The sequence below is a fragment of the Chiloscyllium plagiosum genome, unplaced genomic scaffold (genome assembly GCF_037043375.1).
Source record: "Chiloscyllium plagiosum isolate Xiang-an unplaced genomic scaffold, Cpla_swu_hap1 HiC_scaffold_9, whole genome shotgun sequence".
Classification (NCBI taxonomy): Eukaryota; Metazoa; Chordata; class Chondrichthyes; order Orectolobiformes; family Hemiscylliidae; genus Chiloscyllium; species Chiloscyllium plagiosum.
The window spans coordinates 64,594,560-64,610,285 of record NW_028270147.1 but is presented as its reverse complement, the minus strand read 5'-3'; the positions used below and the strand labels follow the sequence as shown (position 1 = coordinate 64,610,285).

The following is a 15,726-nucleotide window of genomic DNA, read 5'->3' as shown; positions in this document are numbered from 1 at the left end:
AAAGTTGAGGCACAAATACAGAGCATGGGGAGTACCATTTGTCTCATCCCACTAGTCAGAGAATTACATACAAACACAGTGAATCATATAGTCCTTATAGTGCTGAAGCAGGCCATTCAGCCCATCAAGTCCACACTGACCCTCTGAAGAGTATCCCTCCTAGACCCACCCCATCCCTGTCATCCTTCATTTCCCATGACTAATCTACTTAACCTACACATTCCTGGACACTATGGGCAGTTTAGCATGGCCAGTCCAATTAAGCTACACACCTTTGAGCTGTGGGAGGAGACTGGAGTACCTGGAGGAAACCCATGCAGACATGGGGAGAATGTGCAAACTTGAGCCTGGGGTTGAACGCAGATCCCTGGTGTTGAGGCAGCAGTGCTAACCACTGAGCCACTCCAATGTGAGGCATTCCCTGATGTTATAGTATGCAATTTCCTGAGTTGCCTGTTCAAGGTATCTGTTATTTTGGTTTTTGTTGAGGAAAGATCCAGCTTCATTCTTTGAGAAACCTCAGATCAAATCTATTTTATTCAGTATATTATTTCCTGAAAAAACCTAATGCAATCAGACATTGTACAATGTACATTGTCAATTTAATCCTAAGTCAACTGAAGTGTGAAATAGACACTGAACCTTTGCTTGACACATTTGTTTACAGAACACAACATGACTATATCTGCTCCCTACTTGCTACTAGACCCCCGCATCCCAACTGTATCTCTTCATTAGCTCTAGGTACTTAATTAAACAATGATCTTCGTCTGTATCTTAATAGAAATAACATTATAACGATAGATCAATACTTGAATCACATGCAAGTATCAGTACACTACAGAAATTATCATAACTTATCATTTTCTTTCTATCTATTAATAAAAGCTGAAATAGAGCCAGTTGATAACATCAGGAGAAGCAATTTAAGTGAGAAATTCAGTCTTACTTGGTCAGCCGATTGTCATATGAACCTGGGTCATAGTTGCCACAGGAGTTTGCATTCTTCCTGCTGCTCATTTTTGCGTCCTGCTTTTCACAGTGCAATTGAAGTAAATGAATCACTGAAACACTTTGGGTTAGAACTATCTCTGCTAATGTTAATTGAACTCCTTAATATGCCTGGCTCATGGTATCTCTTTGCAAGTGGATGATATTATAAGCACTTTTTCTGAAACCAATGCAGTCAAAACAGAAAAACTATTTATTCAGAACTTTTCCCTCTTCTGAAGAAAGAACCTGAAATACTTATTCTGTTTCTTTCTTCAAAGGTACTGCCTGATCTACTTAATTTTTCCTGCATTTTTTGTTTTTCTTTCATACTTTTAATATCTGCTTTTTTATTCAATATAAAGTGAACTTTTCATGATTTAACTTAAATAACTCAGATGTCATAATCCCTTGCATTAAATTGGTATTAAATTTTGACATGACTCTAAAATCCATTGATCAAAATGGTGTTTTTCTACAATTCTATAAGTAGTTCCAAAAATATCTGCTTGATTTGAAATGCCATTGAGTGCGGAGAAGGAGACTAGCAGGCACCTGCCACTGTGAAACTAATAAGATGATGTGAAGTTAGTCAAGGCCTCTCACTAGTAATGGGATCGATTTACATCACTTGTGACACTTGTCATGCAAATGTCACAGTGTGCTGCTCTGTTAAAGATTCCTGTCATTCCTTTATCGGATAAAAAAAACTTTTGGCTTTCTCTCCATTCTAATGTGTGCTACGATGGCACATTGACTGTGTGCTGACAGAGTCCACACAGCTTTTAAAATGTTTCTTTGGTTTTAGTTTGTTTGAGATGTTACTACACTGAGTGGGGAGGGGGGCGGTGGTTTGCCCCCCCCCCCCTTAGCACCTGCCATGTCTAACGGTTACCGTACTCTTTCCCAGCATCTGAACGACTTGAAAAAAGAAAACTTCAGTCTCAAGCTCAGGATCTATTTCCTGGAGGAGAGAATACAACAGAAATATGAAGACAGCAGCGAGGACATCTACAAAAGGGTAGGAAACTTTACATCTTAGTCTGTGTGAGCAAAAAATTGAAAGGACTGTCTACTCAAGATATCAAATTACAACCTTTCTAGATAGACAAAGTAAGAAAATGAACAAGTAGTGCTTAGGAAGGAGTAGAACACAGGTTCAAACCTTTACCTCATTATTTTCTGATTTCAATTCTACTTTCAAATGATACATGTCAAACGGTGTCAAGGTACATTCCCACAGGGAAAAAGGTTACCCCAAGTTGCTAATGCACAACTTAGCTGGCAAATAAAGAGTGGTCCAGAAAGGTTTGTAAGACAGAAAAGGAATGAAATAATCAATAAGGAAAATGGCTTGCATAGTCTAAGCAGTGTTTGCATCAATAATTTGATGATCTTTCTGCCAGGCATTACTTGTGTTCAAATTCTGTACCTAATATACCTCAAATAGAAGTTACACACAAAAACTTCAACTGTAGTTATTCTGTTTGAAGACAATCGTTTCTAATTATCTGCAGCAATCTTGTAGCGGATGGGATGTTGCTTTGCATAAAACGTGGAATACATAATTCATGGTTTATAATGACCTGGAGTCATTGATGGAAAAAGAGCTCATTGTACCTGGATATCTATAATTGGTAGGATTTATTATCTAGTTAGATGTTCATTCTTGTGGGATTTGATATCCAACTGATTGAGCAAAACATCTCAAAAATATCTCATGTTTTAGAATGAAAACACATATGTTTATCAGTACCTATTGGTAAATTGATCAAATGATTTAAATAAGCAATCAAAAGAATAAGAATCTTTGACATCAATTTCAAACCTATCGACCTGGCAGGATTGAGTCAGTGTACTGTTATAATCATATTAGTGAGTTGGACAGAGGCGTGCTCAAAATAAACCACTGTATGATGAGTGGAAAAGTGTTTTTAGATGGAATACACTCAAAAATGTAGCCAATCATCTGGAATTTAAGAAGGATTTAAAGGTGGAGGAGGAAGTGGAAATGTTTAGGAAAGAACTTGAATCTGACCCTAGTTTCTGACATAACCTAGTATTGAAAAAACATTTTAAAAGCTTACCAAAAGCCATGTAACATTGCTTAGGAATCATTTAACAATTAAGTTTAAGATAATATGTTATGTGATCCATTTAGAATCTGCTTTGCAGCAATTTGTGAAAAATCTATGCTGTTCAAACTTTTTAAATGAAATTCATAATTCAGATAAGTAATGCTCAAATTTGCAGTGTCAATCTTTGTGGGCAGATAAAGAGAGGGTAATACCTGCAACAACCTCCATCTATATGATACCCTTACAGTAGGAAATAACATCCCAGTGCAGTTTTTAGGTGTCTAATCAAACAAAAAGCCAAAGAGAGCAATATTAGTAGTGGTGAATAAAAATTTTGTTAAAGAGTTTTCAGGTGGGTGTAAAGGAATGGTGGCAAGGATTAAGGACCTCATGGCCTACTCATAGCAAAGTGAAAGAAGCAAGGAATATCTACAAGATCAGATTTATTTTCTCTCAATTGTCTAAGTGTGGGGCGTGCATGCTTTATCAACATTAAAATGAGAGGCTTGTCATAGATACAATGCTTTGCACAGTTACAAGAGAATTATAAACCATCAATCACAGAATAAAAGCAAAGAAACACCTTTTAGAGACAGGATGCAATAATGAGTTCTTCATCAGTGCAACAGTTAGCATAATGTGTTCGGTTAGTTTATTACAGCGAGGGATAAATTATATAGTCATATGTTTGTTGCACCTAAGCATTTGACTCCACCTTCCTCTGCCTGAAATACTTTTTTATTTCACCAGGAACATTTACTATAGTGATACCATTCCCTTTAATTTCCAAATGAACTGGAGTCAGAGCATGGAATGAGGCTCAAAAGGCCAACATTAAGAGATAATGCTTGCATTGCAAACCTGCAGAATTTGCTGGTTGATTTGCACAACGACCCATTCACTTACCACATACCAAATCTCAACGTTAGCCTCAATTTTACTTTTAAGAATCCAGACCCTTGACTCCCATCCTTTAGTTTAAACTGGTCCTGTGTATCAATTCAAATAGTCTGACTGACATTTTTGCTTTGTGCCTTTGCCTATTCGTTCACACTCAATAGTGGTTTAGTGGTCTAAATGTCAGTATGCAGATCAATTTAGTGGGCTACACATTAACCAGCTCATTGGCAACAAGTTGACATCACTCTAATCTACATGTGTATCTAATTCTCAGTGATGTGATGAGTACATGTGTAATTCTGTGGCCATGTGGAGATAATCGCAATTATGTCAGATCTCTTGCAGTCCTCTGGAGTTTCTTGGAGTATTTTAACTCTACTGCATGGGTAAGCAGTTAAAGTGCTCCAAGCTATTTACTCACTGGAAATCTGCTTGATTCCAGTGTGTCTGATTTGTAACTTTTTCTTATTAACCTATTTTACTAATCAACCTAGTCATAGATTAATTATATGCCTCTGGAGCAGGTGGGACTCAGTCCAGGGTAGGAATATTGCCATCGACCCACATGCAAACCTTTTAACCTGTTCATGACAGCAGTGGGGGGTGAAGGAACTCACTTGAAACCAGTTGTGTCCTAATTGATAGATGTAAAACAAGACTTGATCATTCTTAATCTGATTCTAATAGCATTTTAACATGGATTTCAGTAGAATGGAAATGTAAAGAGATTATGAAGTAAGCTGTTTACGCCTCTTTGGGGCTAGGTGGTATAAGAATACTCTTCTAGACCAGCGGTAGCTCTCTTTCCTGTTCAAGTTATTCTATCTATCCTCTCTGCACTCCCTCCTATGATGTCCTTTTAAAACTCTCTTTACTACGTTTGGATGTATGTGAAGCTACTAATCAGTCTCTGCCTAGAACAACTGGAAAGCAGTGTGGTATTGAGGCCTGACTGTTAAAATTGCCATGGTCTCATACTTCCACTGAATCAGTCAGAAACTGTCTTCTGCAAGTCCTCCTTGGACTCCTGCTGAAAGTTAGAATTCACTCTACCTGTTTGCATGTAGCCTCATTTACTCATATCCCCATATTAATCTAACAGCTCCCATCTTTGGTGATACTTTTAGTTATTCCCCCATCTATAAGTGTATGTTATATGCTTAGTTTAGTTATACCCTGCTTCAACAAAAGTTAACAATTCAGCAGTGATGTTAATCAAGTCAATGGGTGGTGGTGAATCAGGTCATAGGAGAATAGTCACAGTCTGTACACTGTCCTATAAAGTTAAAAATCACACAACACCAGGTTATTGTCCAACAGGTTTAATTGGAAGCACACTAGCTTTTGGAGCGTCGCTCCTTCATCAGGTGGTAGTGGAGGGCTCAATCCTAACACACAGAATTTATAGCAAAAATTTACAGTGTGATGTGACTGAAATTATACATTGAAAAATTGATTGTCTGTTAAGCCTTTCATCTGTTAGAATACCATGATAGTTTCACTTCTTTCATGTGTAAATCACAAAACCTTTTTTTAAAAAGTTGCATTTTTGGGTTAGCTGTTAACAATGGTAATAGCTAGACAATATGTTGAAGGTGTTAGCCCCCTGTGTTCTCTGTCTATGCCATGATGTTTAGATTGATTCTAATCTAAAAAGTGAGATAACGGAGTTTTACATGAATTCATGCAGTTTTTGAGCAAAGTACAATGTAATCCTGCAAGTACAAATTCACCCCACAAAATATATGTGTGCATGTGGGTCTTTGTCTGTCTGGGTTGTGAGTGTGAGAAAGTGTATGTGTGTGTGTAGTGAGTGCAGAGTGTCTTAAGTCTGTGAGGGGGTGCATGTGGGAGTGTGTGTGTGTGTGTGGGTGTCTGTGTGTATAGGAGTGCCTGTGTGTGTAGGAGTATCTGTGTGTGTGTGTACAGTGCAATGGTGGTCACCTGTAATGTGACATGAACCCAAGGTCCCAGTTGAGGCCCTCCCTACGGGTACCGAACTTAGCTATCAGCCTCTGCTCGGCCACTTTTCGCTGCTGCCTGTCCCGAAGTCCGCCTTGGAGGATAGTCACCCGAAGGTCCAAGGTCGAATGTCCTGGACCACTGAAGTGTTCCCCAACTGGGAGGGAACACTCCTGTCTGTTGATTGTTGTGCGGTGCCCATTCATCCGTTGTCGAAGCCTTTGCTCGGTTTCCCCAATGTACCATGCCTCCGGGCATCCTTGCCTGTAACGTATAAGATAGACAACGTTGGCTGAGTCACATGAGTACCTGCCATGTACAAGGCGGGAGGTGTCCCCACGCTTAATGGTGGTATCTATGTCCACACTCTGACACGTCTTGCAGTGTCCTATAAGGTATTCAAAGCCGTCTTGAAAGTGTTAACAATTGTTGCAATACATTTTTATATTAAGACTAAGTTTCCAATCATTATTATAATTTATAAAAATGAAATTCTGCCACAAGCTGTGAATCCAGGTGCTTTATTTTGAGTGGGTACAGTCTTGACATATTGTCTAGATTCAGAGAGGTCGACAAAGTACTAAGTGAAAAATGATTGTGTTGTTGAATAGTGTGTGCAAGTTGAATGAATTTCAAGTACACTTCCCTCAGTCAGAAGGTTGCCAGTTTGACCTCACATTACTTGAAAGAATAACCCAGGCTGACACACTAATGCAATGTTTGGATGAAGGGTTAAACAAAGAGTCTGTCTGCATTTTAGGTCCTCATAAATAAAGATCCTGAGGGCTGGTTTAGTTTGTCATAACAACTTTATAACCAATTACCTACTTTAAGTGTAATCCCTATTCTATGTAATAAGATAGGACAGCCAGTTTGTAAAAAGCAAGGTCCAACAGAAACAATGACATAACTGACAAATTAATATCTTACAGGTATTGGTTGACAATTGAAAATTGGCTCTTGTATTCTTCAGGGTTTTTTTGTTCTGTTTTTGAGGCTATCTAACCAAATTGTGCACATAATCAAAGAAAACATGAGAACTCTAATTTATTTTCCTTTGTCCTGCTTCCTCTTTAATTAACACGTAGGAGAAAAAGTTATCACCCTACTTTGAACTCGACATGGTGAGTCAGTGATACATTAGGTTGTTGTCACAACATACATCTGCACAGTATGGGAATTAAACACCCAATGTTGCAGGATTTTATTTTTGTCCATGGGATATGGAATCGCTGGCTTTCTTTTGCATCAGGTATGACTCCAACTGGTGGAGCGTTTTTCCCTGATTCCTATTGACTCCAGTTTTGCAAGGCTCCTTGATGACACACCCGATCAAATGCAGCTTTAATGTCAAGGACAGTCACTGTCACCTAGCATTCCTACTAAACTACAGGCTGACACTGATCACAGCATTGACTTTGGGTTCTGGAAGTCACTGCCGTGCACAGACCTCAGAATTCCACACAGCCAAAAAAAAATTATCATCAGAGGAACACTGCTCTCCCCTCACTTGTGGAATTTAGCTTTTTGTCCATGTTTGAACTAAGGCTGTAATCAGATCAGGAGCTTAGTGAAGCTCAGTTTGAATTCTGCCAGAGCTAATTAATAGGATTTTGCTTAAAAACAATGCTGTTTGGTAATTCTTTCTATCACTTTACCGATATCAAGAATAAATTGATGGAGCAGCAAATGGCAATTTTGGATGTGTCCTTTTTTTGTGCACAGGACATGCATGGACAATTTTTAATGTTATTGGATGGATGCCATTATGTAGCTGTACTGGAACAGAACATTTGCTACAAGTTCTGGAACATAAGAATCAAAACAAAAATTATCCTGAATACTGTTTGTACACGCCTTAAAGTTTGGATGGATGGTTTCTAATCTTTGTAATCAACCCATTCAGAAATCATTACACATCTGTAGACAGGTGGGACTTGAATCTAGCCTTCCTGGTTCAATGGTAAAGATAATTTAACTGCACCACAAGAGGCCTCTGATTTACCGCGTTATAATCCAATTATTAGTTGTCCTAAATATGACAGACTAGGTAATCAATAACCTAATCAAGCAAATCCTTCTCAGATGTCCACCCTGTGTCTCATTGTAGAGACTTCTGGGAGTGTAGTCAAATGATATTCTCCTTGATAATTAATTTACTCTGTTCAAAAATGTGATGTTGATTTCTTTGTAGGCTGATGCTTTAGGGGAGAACTTGTCTTAGAATCTATTCCTACCATCAAAGCCACAAGATAATTAATAAATATGTGAAGGGTTACCATATGTGGTCGATGTAATGTCATTATCAGTTGGATTAATGCTGGAATATTAGATTCTATTCAGCAGCTAATCTCGGAAATGAAGTTCACACAGGGAGGATCAGCAGATGTCAGCTAAGCCTGTGATTGTGTCTGCTTAGAAGTGCAAAGCCTAGCAGGATTTCTCACCTAAGTATATAATTTTGATTTGTACTTGAATGTTGCAGTGTCCCATTAAATGAGAAGAGACAGAATCTCCTTCAGCTGTTCCACTCCATGTCTTTTTGCATATTTTATTCTCCATATGTACCAATGGTGGTTTTGTAGATCAATTGATGTCCTTTGTGTGATAATGAACCATTCCTGGGAAGGTTTCTAGTCTCTAAGTTTATTGATCTTGACAAAGCTAGCAATAGAGATATGGTAGGACTCAGTACCCTGGCTTTCAGAGGAGAGAAAACTATAATCACATAGGGCCACATTGGGACAGATTTGGACAGGATTTGGCCTAAATGTTTTGTCATCCGTTCTAGAATAACCTTTTCATTATTTATATTTGAAAATAACCACTTGGGTAAACACTAAAGGTTTATTAGCTAAAGTCAAACTGCAGTTTGAATTAATGCTCTGAGAACCTGGGGGTTTTTTTTAAAAAGAACTTTCCTATTTTATGGCAACGACTATACTTCAAAGGAACTGTATTGGCTGTAAAGTGCTTTGGGACAGCATGGTGTAGTCAAAAGCACTATATAAATACAAGTTCTTTCCTCCTTTTATTCTTCATTCAACGCAGTAAAAGAATATTTCTCTCTTGTACACCACTTCAGTGAGTATGATGAATGTGGTAACAGGTTCATTACTGACCTGCTACAAAATCTGCCTTGTACTTGGGAGCTGCCAGCCAATGGGAGAGTCATGTATCATGTGCAAAATTGAATTTATTCTTGGAACTGTTGTCAAGAAGATTAGATACCTAAATATAGAAGCTGATTGCTGGCTTCAGTTGCTGAAACAAATTATCTGAGAGAGTTTGGACATACAATCAGGCTCAGTCACTGCTAAGGAATAAGTAAAATCAGGGTGCTAATACTGATTGTACACAGTCTATATCTGATAATTTGAATGCAAAGATCTGGCTTGGCTAGCACAATTAAAATGGCAATAGTAAAACATGTACAGAATAAAAATCCAGAAATTGAAGTTAGCCAAACTTGAACCAAGGGTAGATTTTTATGTATATTTTATATTCTTCACTTAGATGCTATTCAATATCAATCTCTCATGTTTCCATTTGCTTGACAGAGGCTTAACATGTGGAACGCCATCTTAATTTGAGATAGACCAGCAATTTGAGAGCTATGCTTTAGACAGTTCAGCAACTTTGGTGGCCTAGTGTGGCAGGGGAAAGGCACAGGTGTGCTGTATTTCAGAGACCTAGATCTTCCCTATGCAAATGATATTAAATATGCTGCTTATCTTCAACAAATAAATGTTAGCTTAAAAATAGTTACAGCACTAGCTCAGTGAACTAAGACTGCTGAGCCACCTATATCACTAGGTTTCAAGTTCAGTCTGTAGGATGGGTAGTTGTTGAACAAGCTAATTTCAGCATGGCCAGCATTGAACTTGCAAAATATTTAGTAATCTTTGTTCTGATCATAATAATACAGAAACAGGAGTAGGCCATTTTGCCCATCAAATCTGCTCAGCCATTTTAAGACAACTATGGCGGACCAACCAGTTCATGCCTTTTTTACCTCTGCTATACTCGTAGCCCTTTGCTCAACATTTATTTTAAATATTCTCAAAGATTGAGCTTCTACATCAATGTGGCAGTGATTTTTTTTTGTTCCTTTATGGGGCAGGGGCATTGCTGTCAAGGCCAGCATTTATTGCCCAGGGGGCAATTGAGAATCAACAAAATTGTGAGTCTGGATTCATGTGTAGGTAGGGTCAGCAGTTTCCTTCCCGAAAGGATATAATGAACTAGATAGGTTTTTACAATAATTGACAACAATGGTTACATGGTCATTTTTCATGGTCAGTTCTTAATTTTAGATATGTTTTATTGAATTCAAATTACACAGTCTTCCATAGTGGGATTTGAACTGAGATCCCCAGAAAATTGGACCTTTAGATTAATACTGTAGCAATAATACAACTAGAAGTACAGGCACAGTTTTCCCAATCTGTCTGCAGATGACAGTCATGCTATCCAGGGAACAAGTCTGGTGAACCTTCATTGCAGTACTTCTATGGCAATAATATATTTCCTGAGATAAGGAGACCAAGCTACACACAGTACTCCAGATGCAGTCTAACCAGGTTCCTATACAATTGAAGCAAGATTTTACTATACCTGTACTCAAATCCTCTTGCAATAAATAGTAATGTTCCATTAGCCTTTCTCATAGCTTGCTGCACCTGCTTATTTGCCTTCAGTAACTTACTGGCAAGGACACACAATTCACTTGGCAAATATGCACTTTTCAACCTCTTATATCTGTTCTTTCTACCAAAGCGGATAACCTCTCAACTTTCAATATTATGTTCCAGTTGTTATGTTCTTGTCCAATTCTTGTCTAATTCTTCCTAAGAATGTTTTATATCTTCCTTGTAATACACATTCCTGCTTAGCCTTGTTTCATCTGCAAATTTAGAAATACTACATTGTCTCCACACACCCAAATCATTGATCTACATTGTGAACAGCCAAGGCCCAAGTACTGATCCCTGCAGTACCTCACTAGACAGTCAATGTGAAAATAACCCATTTATTCCTTATGTCTGTTAGCCAATCCTTAATCCATGCCAGTACATTAACTCCTATACAATGTGCTAATCAATTTTTGCTAACCAATCTCCTGTGGGGCACCTTCTCAAAAGCCTTCTAAAAATTCAAATGTGCTATATCCATCAACTCTCCTTTTATTCATTTTGTTAGTAATATCCTCCAATCTCTAAAGGTTCTTTTACAACAAGATTACTAATTAGTCTATTTTTCGTGACTTAATACTAAATCCACAATAGCTGCTTTGACATGCTGCTCTAGAAATCCATCCCAATACACTCCAGAATCTCATCCTCCACATCCTTAGTGCTTAGTGGCTTCACTGAGTCAAATCAGATTGAAGTCACCCATGATTACTGTGTTGCACAAGCTATAAGTTTCTCTCATTTCCTAATTTATACCATGCCCCACATGACCACTGCTAGTTACTATTAAAATCTCAACCAAATATCTGCTACCTCTTCCTGTTTCTTAATTCCAACCAAATTCCAGATACTGTTCTTCCAATCTGGGATCCTCCTTTACTCATGTATTAATTACATTCCAAATTATTCATGCAACTCTACCTCCAACTCCTTCTTGTCTCTCATTCCTAAATGTTGAAAGTTCTGGAGTATTCATTTCCCAAGCCTAGTCACAATGCAGCCATATATCTGTAATGGTAATTACAACCATTTACCTCTATTTGTACCTTTTTTTTGATTTTCTATCTTGTTGTGAATCCTGGGTGCATTCAAGATTCTTTAGTCATTTTGATATAGAGTCAGAGATGTACCGCATGGAAACAGACCCTTCGTTCCAATCCGTCCATGTCAACCAGATATCCCAACCCAATCTAGCCCCACCTGCCAGCACCCGGCCCATATCCCTCCAAACCCTTCCTATTCATATACCCATCCAAATGCCTTTTAAATGTTGCAATTGTACCAGCCTCCACCACGTCCTCTGGCATCTCATTCCATACACGTACCATCCTCTGTGTGAAAAAGTTTTATATCTTTCCCCTTTTGCTCTAAACCTATTCCCTCTAGTTCTGGACTCCCCGGCTCAGGGAAAAGACTTTGTCTATTTATCCTATCCATGCCCCTCATGATTTTGTAAACCTCGTTAAGGTCACCCCTCAACCACCGACGCTCCAGGGAAAACTGCCCCAGCCTGTTCAGCCTCTCCCGATAGCTCAAATCCTCCAACCCTGGCAACATCCCTGTAAATCTTTTCTGAACCCTTTCAAGTTTCACAACATCTTTCCAATAGGAAGGAGACCAGAATTGCTTGCAATATTCCAAAAGTGGCCTAACCAATGTCCTGTACAGCCGCAACATGACCTCCCAACTCCTGTACTCAATACTCTGACCAATAAAAGAAAGCATACCAAACGCCTTCTTCACTATCCTAACTGTGACTTCACTTTCAAGGAGCTATGAACCAGAACTCCAAGGTCTCTTTGTTCAGCAACACTCCCTAGGACCTTACCATTAAGTGTATAAGTCCTGTTAAGATTTGCTTTCCCAAAATGCAGCACCTCGCATTTATCTGAATTAAACTCCATTTGCCACTTCTCAGCCCATTGGCCCATTTGGTCAAGATCCTGTTGTAATCTGAGGTAACCTTCTTCGCTGACCCCTACACCTCCAATTTTGGTGTCATCTGCACTAACTGTACCTCTTATGCTCGCATCCAAATCATTTAAGTAAATGACAAAAAGTAGTGGACCCAGCACCAATCCTTGTGGCACTCCACTGGTCACAGGCCTCCAGTCTGAAAATCAACCCTCTACCACCATTCTCTGTCTTCTACCTTTGAGCCAGTTCAGTATCCAAATGGCTAGTTCTCCCTGTATTCTGTGAGATCTAACCTTGCTAACCAATCTCCCATGGGGAACTTGTTGAACGCCTTACTGAAGTCCATATAGATCACATCTACTGCTCTGCCTCATTAATCCTCTTTGTTACTTCTTCAAAAAACTCAATCAAGTTTGTGAGATATGATTTCCCACGCACAAAGCCATGTTGACTATCCCTAATCAGTCCTTGTCTTTCCAAATACATGTAAATCCTGTCCCTCAAGATTCCCTCCAACAACTTGCCCACCACTGAGGTCAGGCTCACCGGTCTATAGTTCCCTGGCTTGTCTTTACCGCCCTTCTTAAACAGTGGCACCATGTTTGCAAACCTCCAGATTTCTGGCACCTCGCCTGTGACTATCGATGATACAAATATCTCAGCAAGAGGCCCAACCATCACTTCCCACAGAATTCTAGCATACACCTGATCAGGTCCTGGGGACCTATCCACCTTTATGCATTTCAAGACATCCAGCACTTCCTCCTATGTAATATGGACAGTTTGCAAAGTGTCACCATATATTTCCCTACATTCTATATCTTCCATATCCTTTTCCACAGTAAATACTGATGCAAAATACTCGTTTAGTATCTCTTCCATTTTCTGCGGCTCTACACAAAGCCGCCTTGCTGATCTTTGAGGCGCCCTATTCTCTCCCTAGTTACCCTTTTGTCCTTAATATATTTGTAAAAACCCTTTGGATTCTCCTTAATTCTATTTGCCAAAACTATCTCATGTCCCCTTTTTGCCCTCCTGATTTCCCTTTTAAATATACTCCGACTTCCTTTATACTCTTCAAAGGAGTCACTCGATCTATCCGGTCTCTACCTTACATATGCTTCCTTCTTTTTCTTAACCAAACCCTAAATTTCTTTAGTCATCTAGCATTCCTTATACATACCAGCCTTTCCTTTCACCCTGACAGGAATATACTTTCTCTGGATTCTTGTTATCTCATTCCTGAAGGCTTCCCATTTTCCAGCCGTCCCTTTACCTGCAAACATCTGCCCCCAATCAGCTTTCAAATGTTCTTGCCTAATACCGTCAAAATTGGCCTTTCTCCAATTTAGAACTTCAACTTTTAGATCTGGTCTATCCTATATTCAATCCTCAACTTCATTTCTTCCAGTCTGCCTTATTACTTTTTCTACTTCCTATTAGCAGAAAACCTCCCTCCCAATTTGTGTTATCCATTAGGTTCCACAAAACTAACAACATTACTAGCAAATCTCCCTGTGTGGCTATCAGTCCCAGTCCTGTTAAGATGTAACCACTGTCATCTTTCATGGGTGGTATTCATGGAGCATTGTTGAGGTATCTTGAATTCGACAGTACCTCAAGGACACACTGTCTAGGGATAATTTGTGCTATTGGCTAGGCAAATGAAATGTACACTGAGCATTTGTTCGTGACTTGTACAATATTTGGTTTATCACCTTCCCAACTGGCATGCATTTTTAAGTATTTGATGCTTAAACATCTCATTAAACACAGTAATCTGAGAATGATCTGACAGCACAACTATCTGTGGCTACAAGTAAGGATGTTAGTTTTTCTTTCTGAATTTAAAATAAGAACATTTCCAATTGTATCATTACAAAGTCAATACAAGGCAAGTTGGAGTTTTCCAAATTTTACTGCTTTTTCTGATTAAGTTTGCCAGTGAGGTTAAGCTATTGGGATGGACAAGGTTACAAATCCCAGCCTTACCAATATCCACCACACACCTTCCCTTCTGGGCAGCAAGTAGAAATGGGGGGAGTGGGGATAAAAACTGGTGGAGTTGTATCCCCATTTCACAAATGGCAGGCGTGTTGGGTAATGATAAAAACAACAATGGAGAAGTTAAAATGAGAGAGAACGTGCATTAGAAAACGTAATGTACTGCACATCCACATGGTGAAAGAAATCAAATGGTTTGGGTGTGCCTTTTATTTTGTCTGTTATTTCTATAGGGATATTTTTGGCTATCTATTGTGACTTTGGTATAAAATCAGAATAAACAGTGTAGTTCGGTACAACCTCCCCAAAGTTTTTGCCAATTACTATAAAATGAGGCTCCTATGGTTTTCGATTTTTCAATACAGTATTAAATAAGCATTGTATTATGGGAGCTGCTGTGTTTTGGGCGAGAAGATAAACCAAATCCAACTGTACCCCTCTGGGTAGATATTTAAAAAAAATTATTCAAAGTAGAACAGGAAGTTTTTCACCGTCCTAGTTTGGAATTATGAAATTTTACAATGCAGAGGAAGGTCATTTGTTCATCATATCTGTGACATCACTTTAAAGGAGTTGTCCTATTTAGTTACACATCCAAGCTTCACCCTTATGAAGTTATAAGTTAAATCACTTTAAGTACGTGATCAGTTGCTTTTTAAAAGTTCCTGTGAAATCTGATTCATTCCCTTTAGTAGTGTATTTGAAAGTATACCCTTTAAAATAGTGCCATTGAGATTATTCATGTTGTTTCTCTCAAAGTGCATCACTTTGCATCTATCTGCCCATTTAAACATTTTGTCCACATTTTTCTACGGTATGCTACAATACTCTTCCCTATAATTTACTTACAAGCTTTATATTATCCGTTAGCATCAAAATTGCACTCCCTATACCCAAAACCAGTTTATCAATAAACAATGAATGGTCACTACAATATGATGACCCCACTTCATATTTCTGACCTATCAGAAAACAATCATTCAATGCTACACTCCATCTCAATGTTTTCATTCCCAAGTTACCACCATTCCTTTTATGTTTTTGTTTCCTGAATAAATAGCACTTTATTAGATGCTTTTAATGGCCATGTTTACAGCATCTTCTTTACTATCTTCATCAAATCTCTGTTACTTGACAAAAATCAGGTTAATTAGACATGATTTCCTTTCAACCAATTGTGC

At 38.6% G+C, this 15,726-nt stretch overlaps 1 protein-coding gene across 1 annotated transcript in view; it reads left to right on the top strand.

Moving 5' to 3' along the window:
• The first annotated feature begins 1,823 nt into the window (after positions 1 to 1,823).
• pde4dip (phosphodiesterase 4D interacting protein) overlaps positions 1,824 to 15,726 on the top strand; it is a 256,882-nt gene continuing 242,979 nt past the window's right edge. The window contains exon 1 of the mRNA XM_087990726.1: positions 1,824 to 2,011. Coding sequence (XP_087846852.1) covers positions 1,871 to 2,011 — 141 coding nt within the window. The 5' untranslated portion in view covers positions 1,824 to 1,870. The remainder of the gene's footprint in view (positions 2,012 to 15,726) is intronic.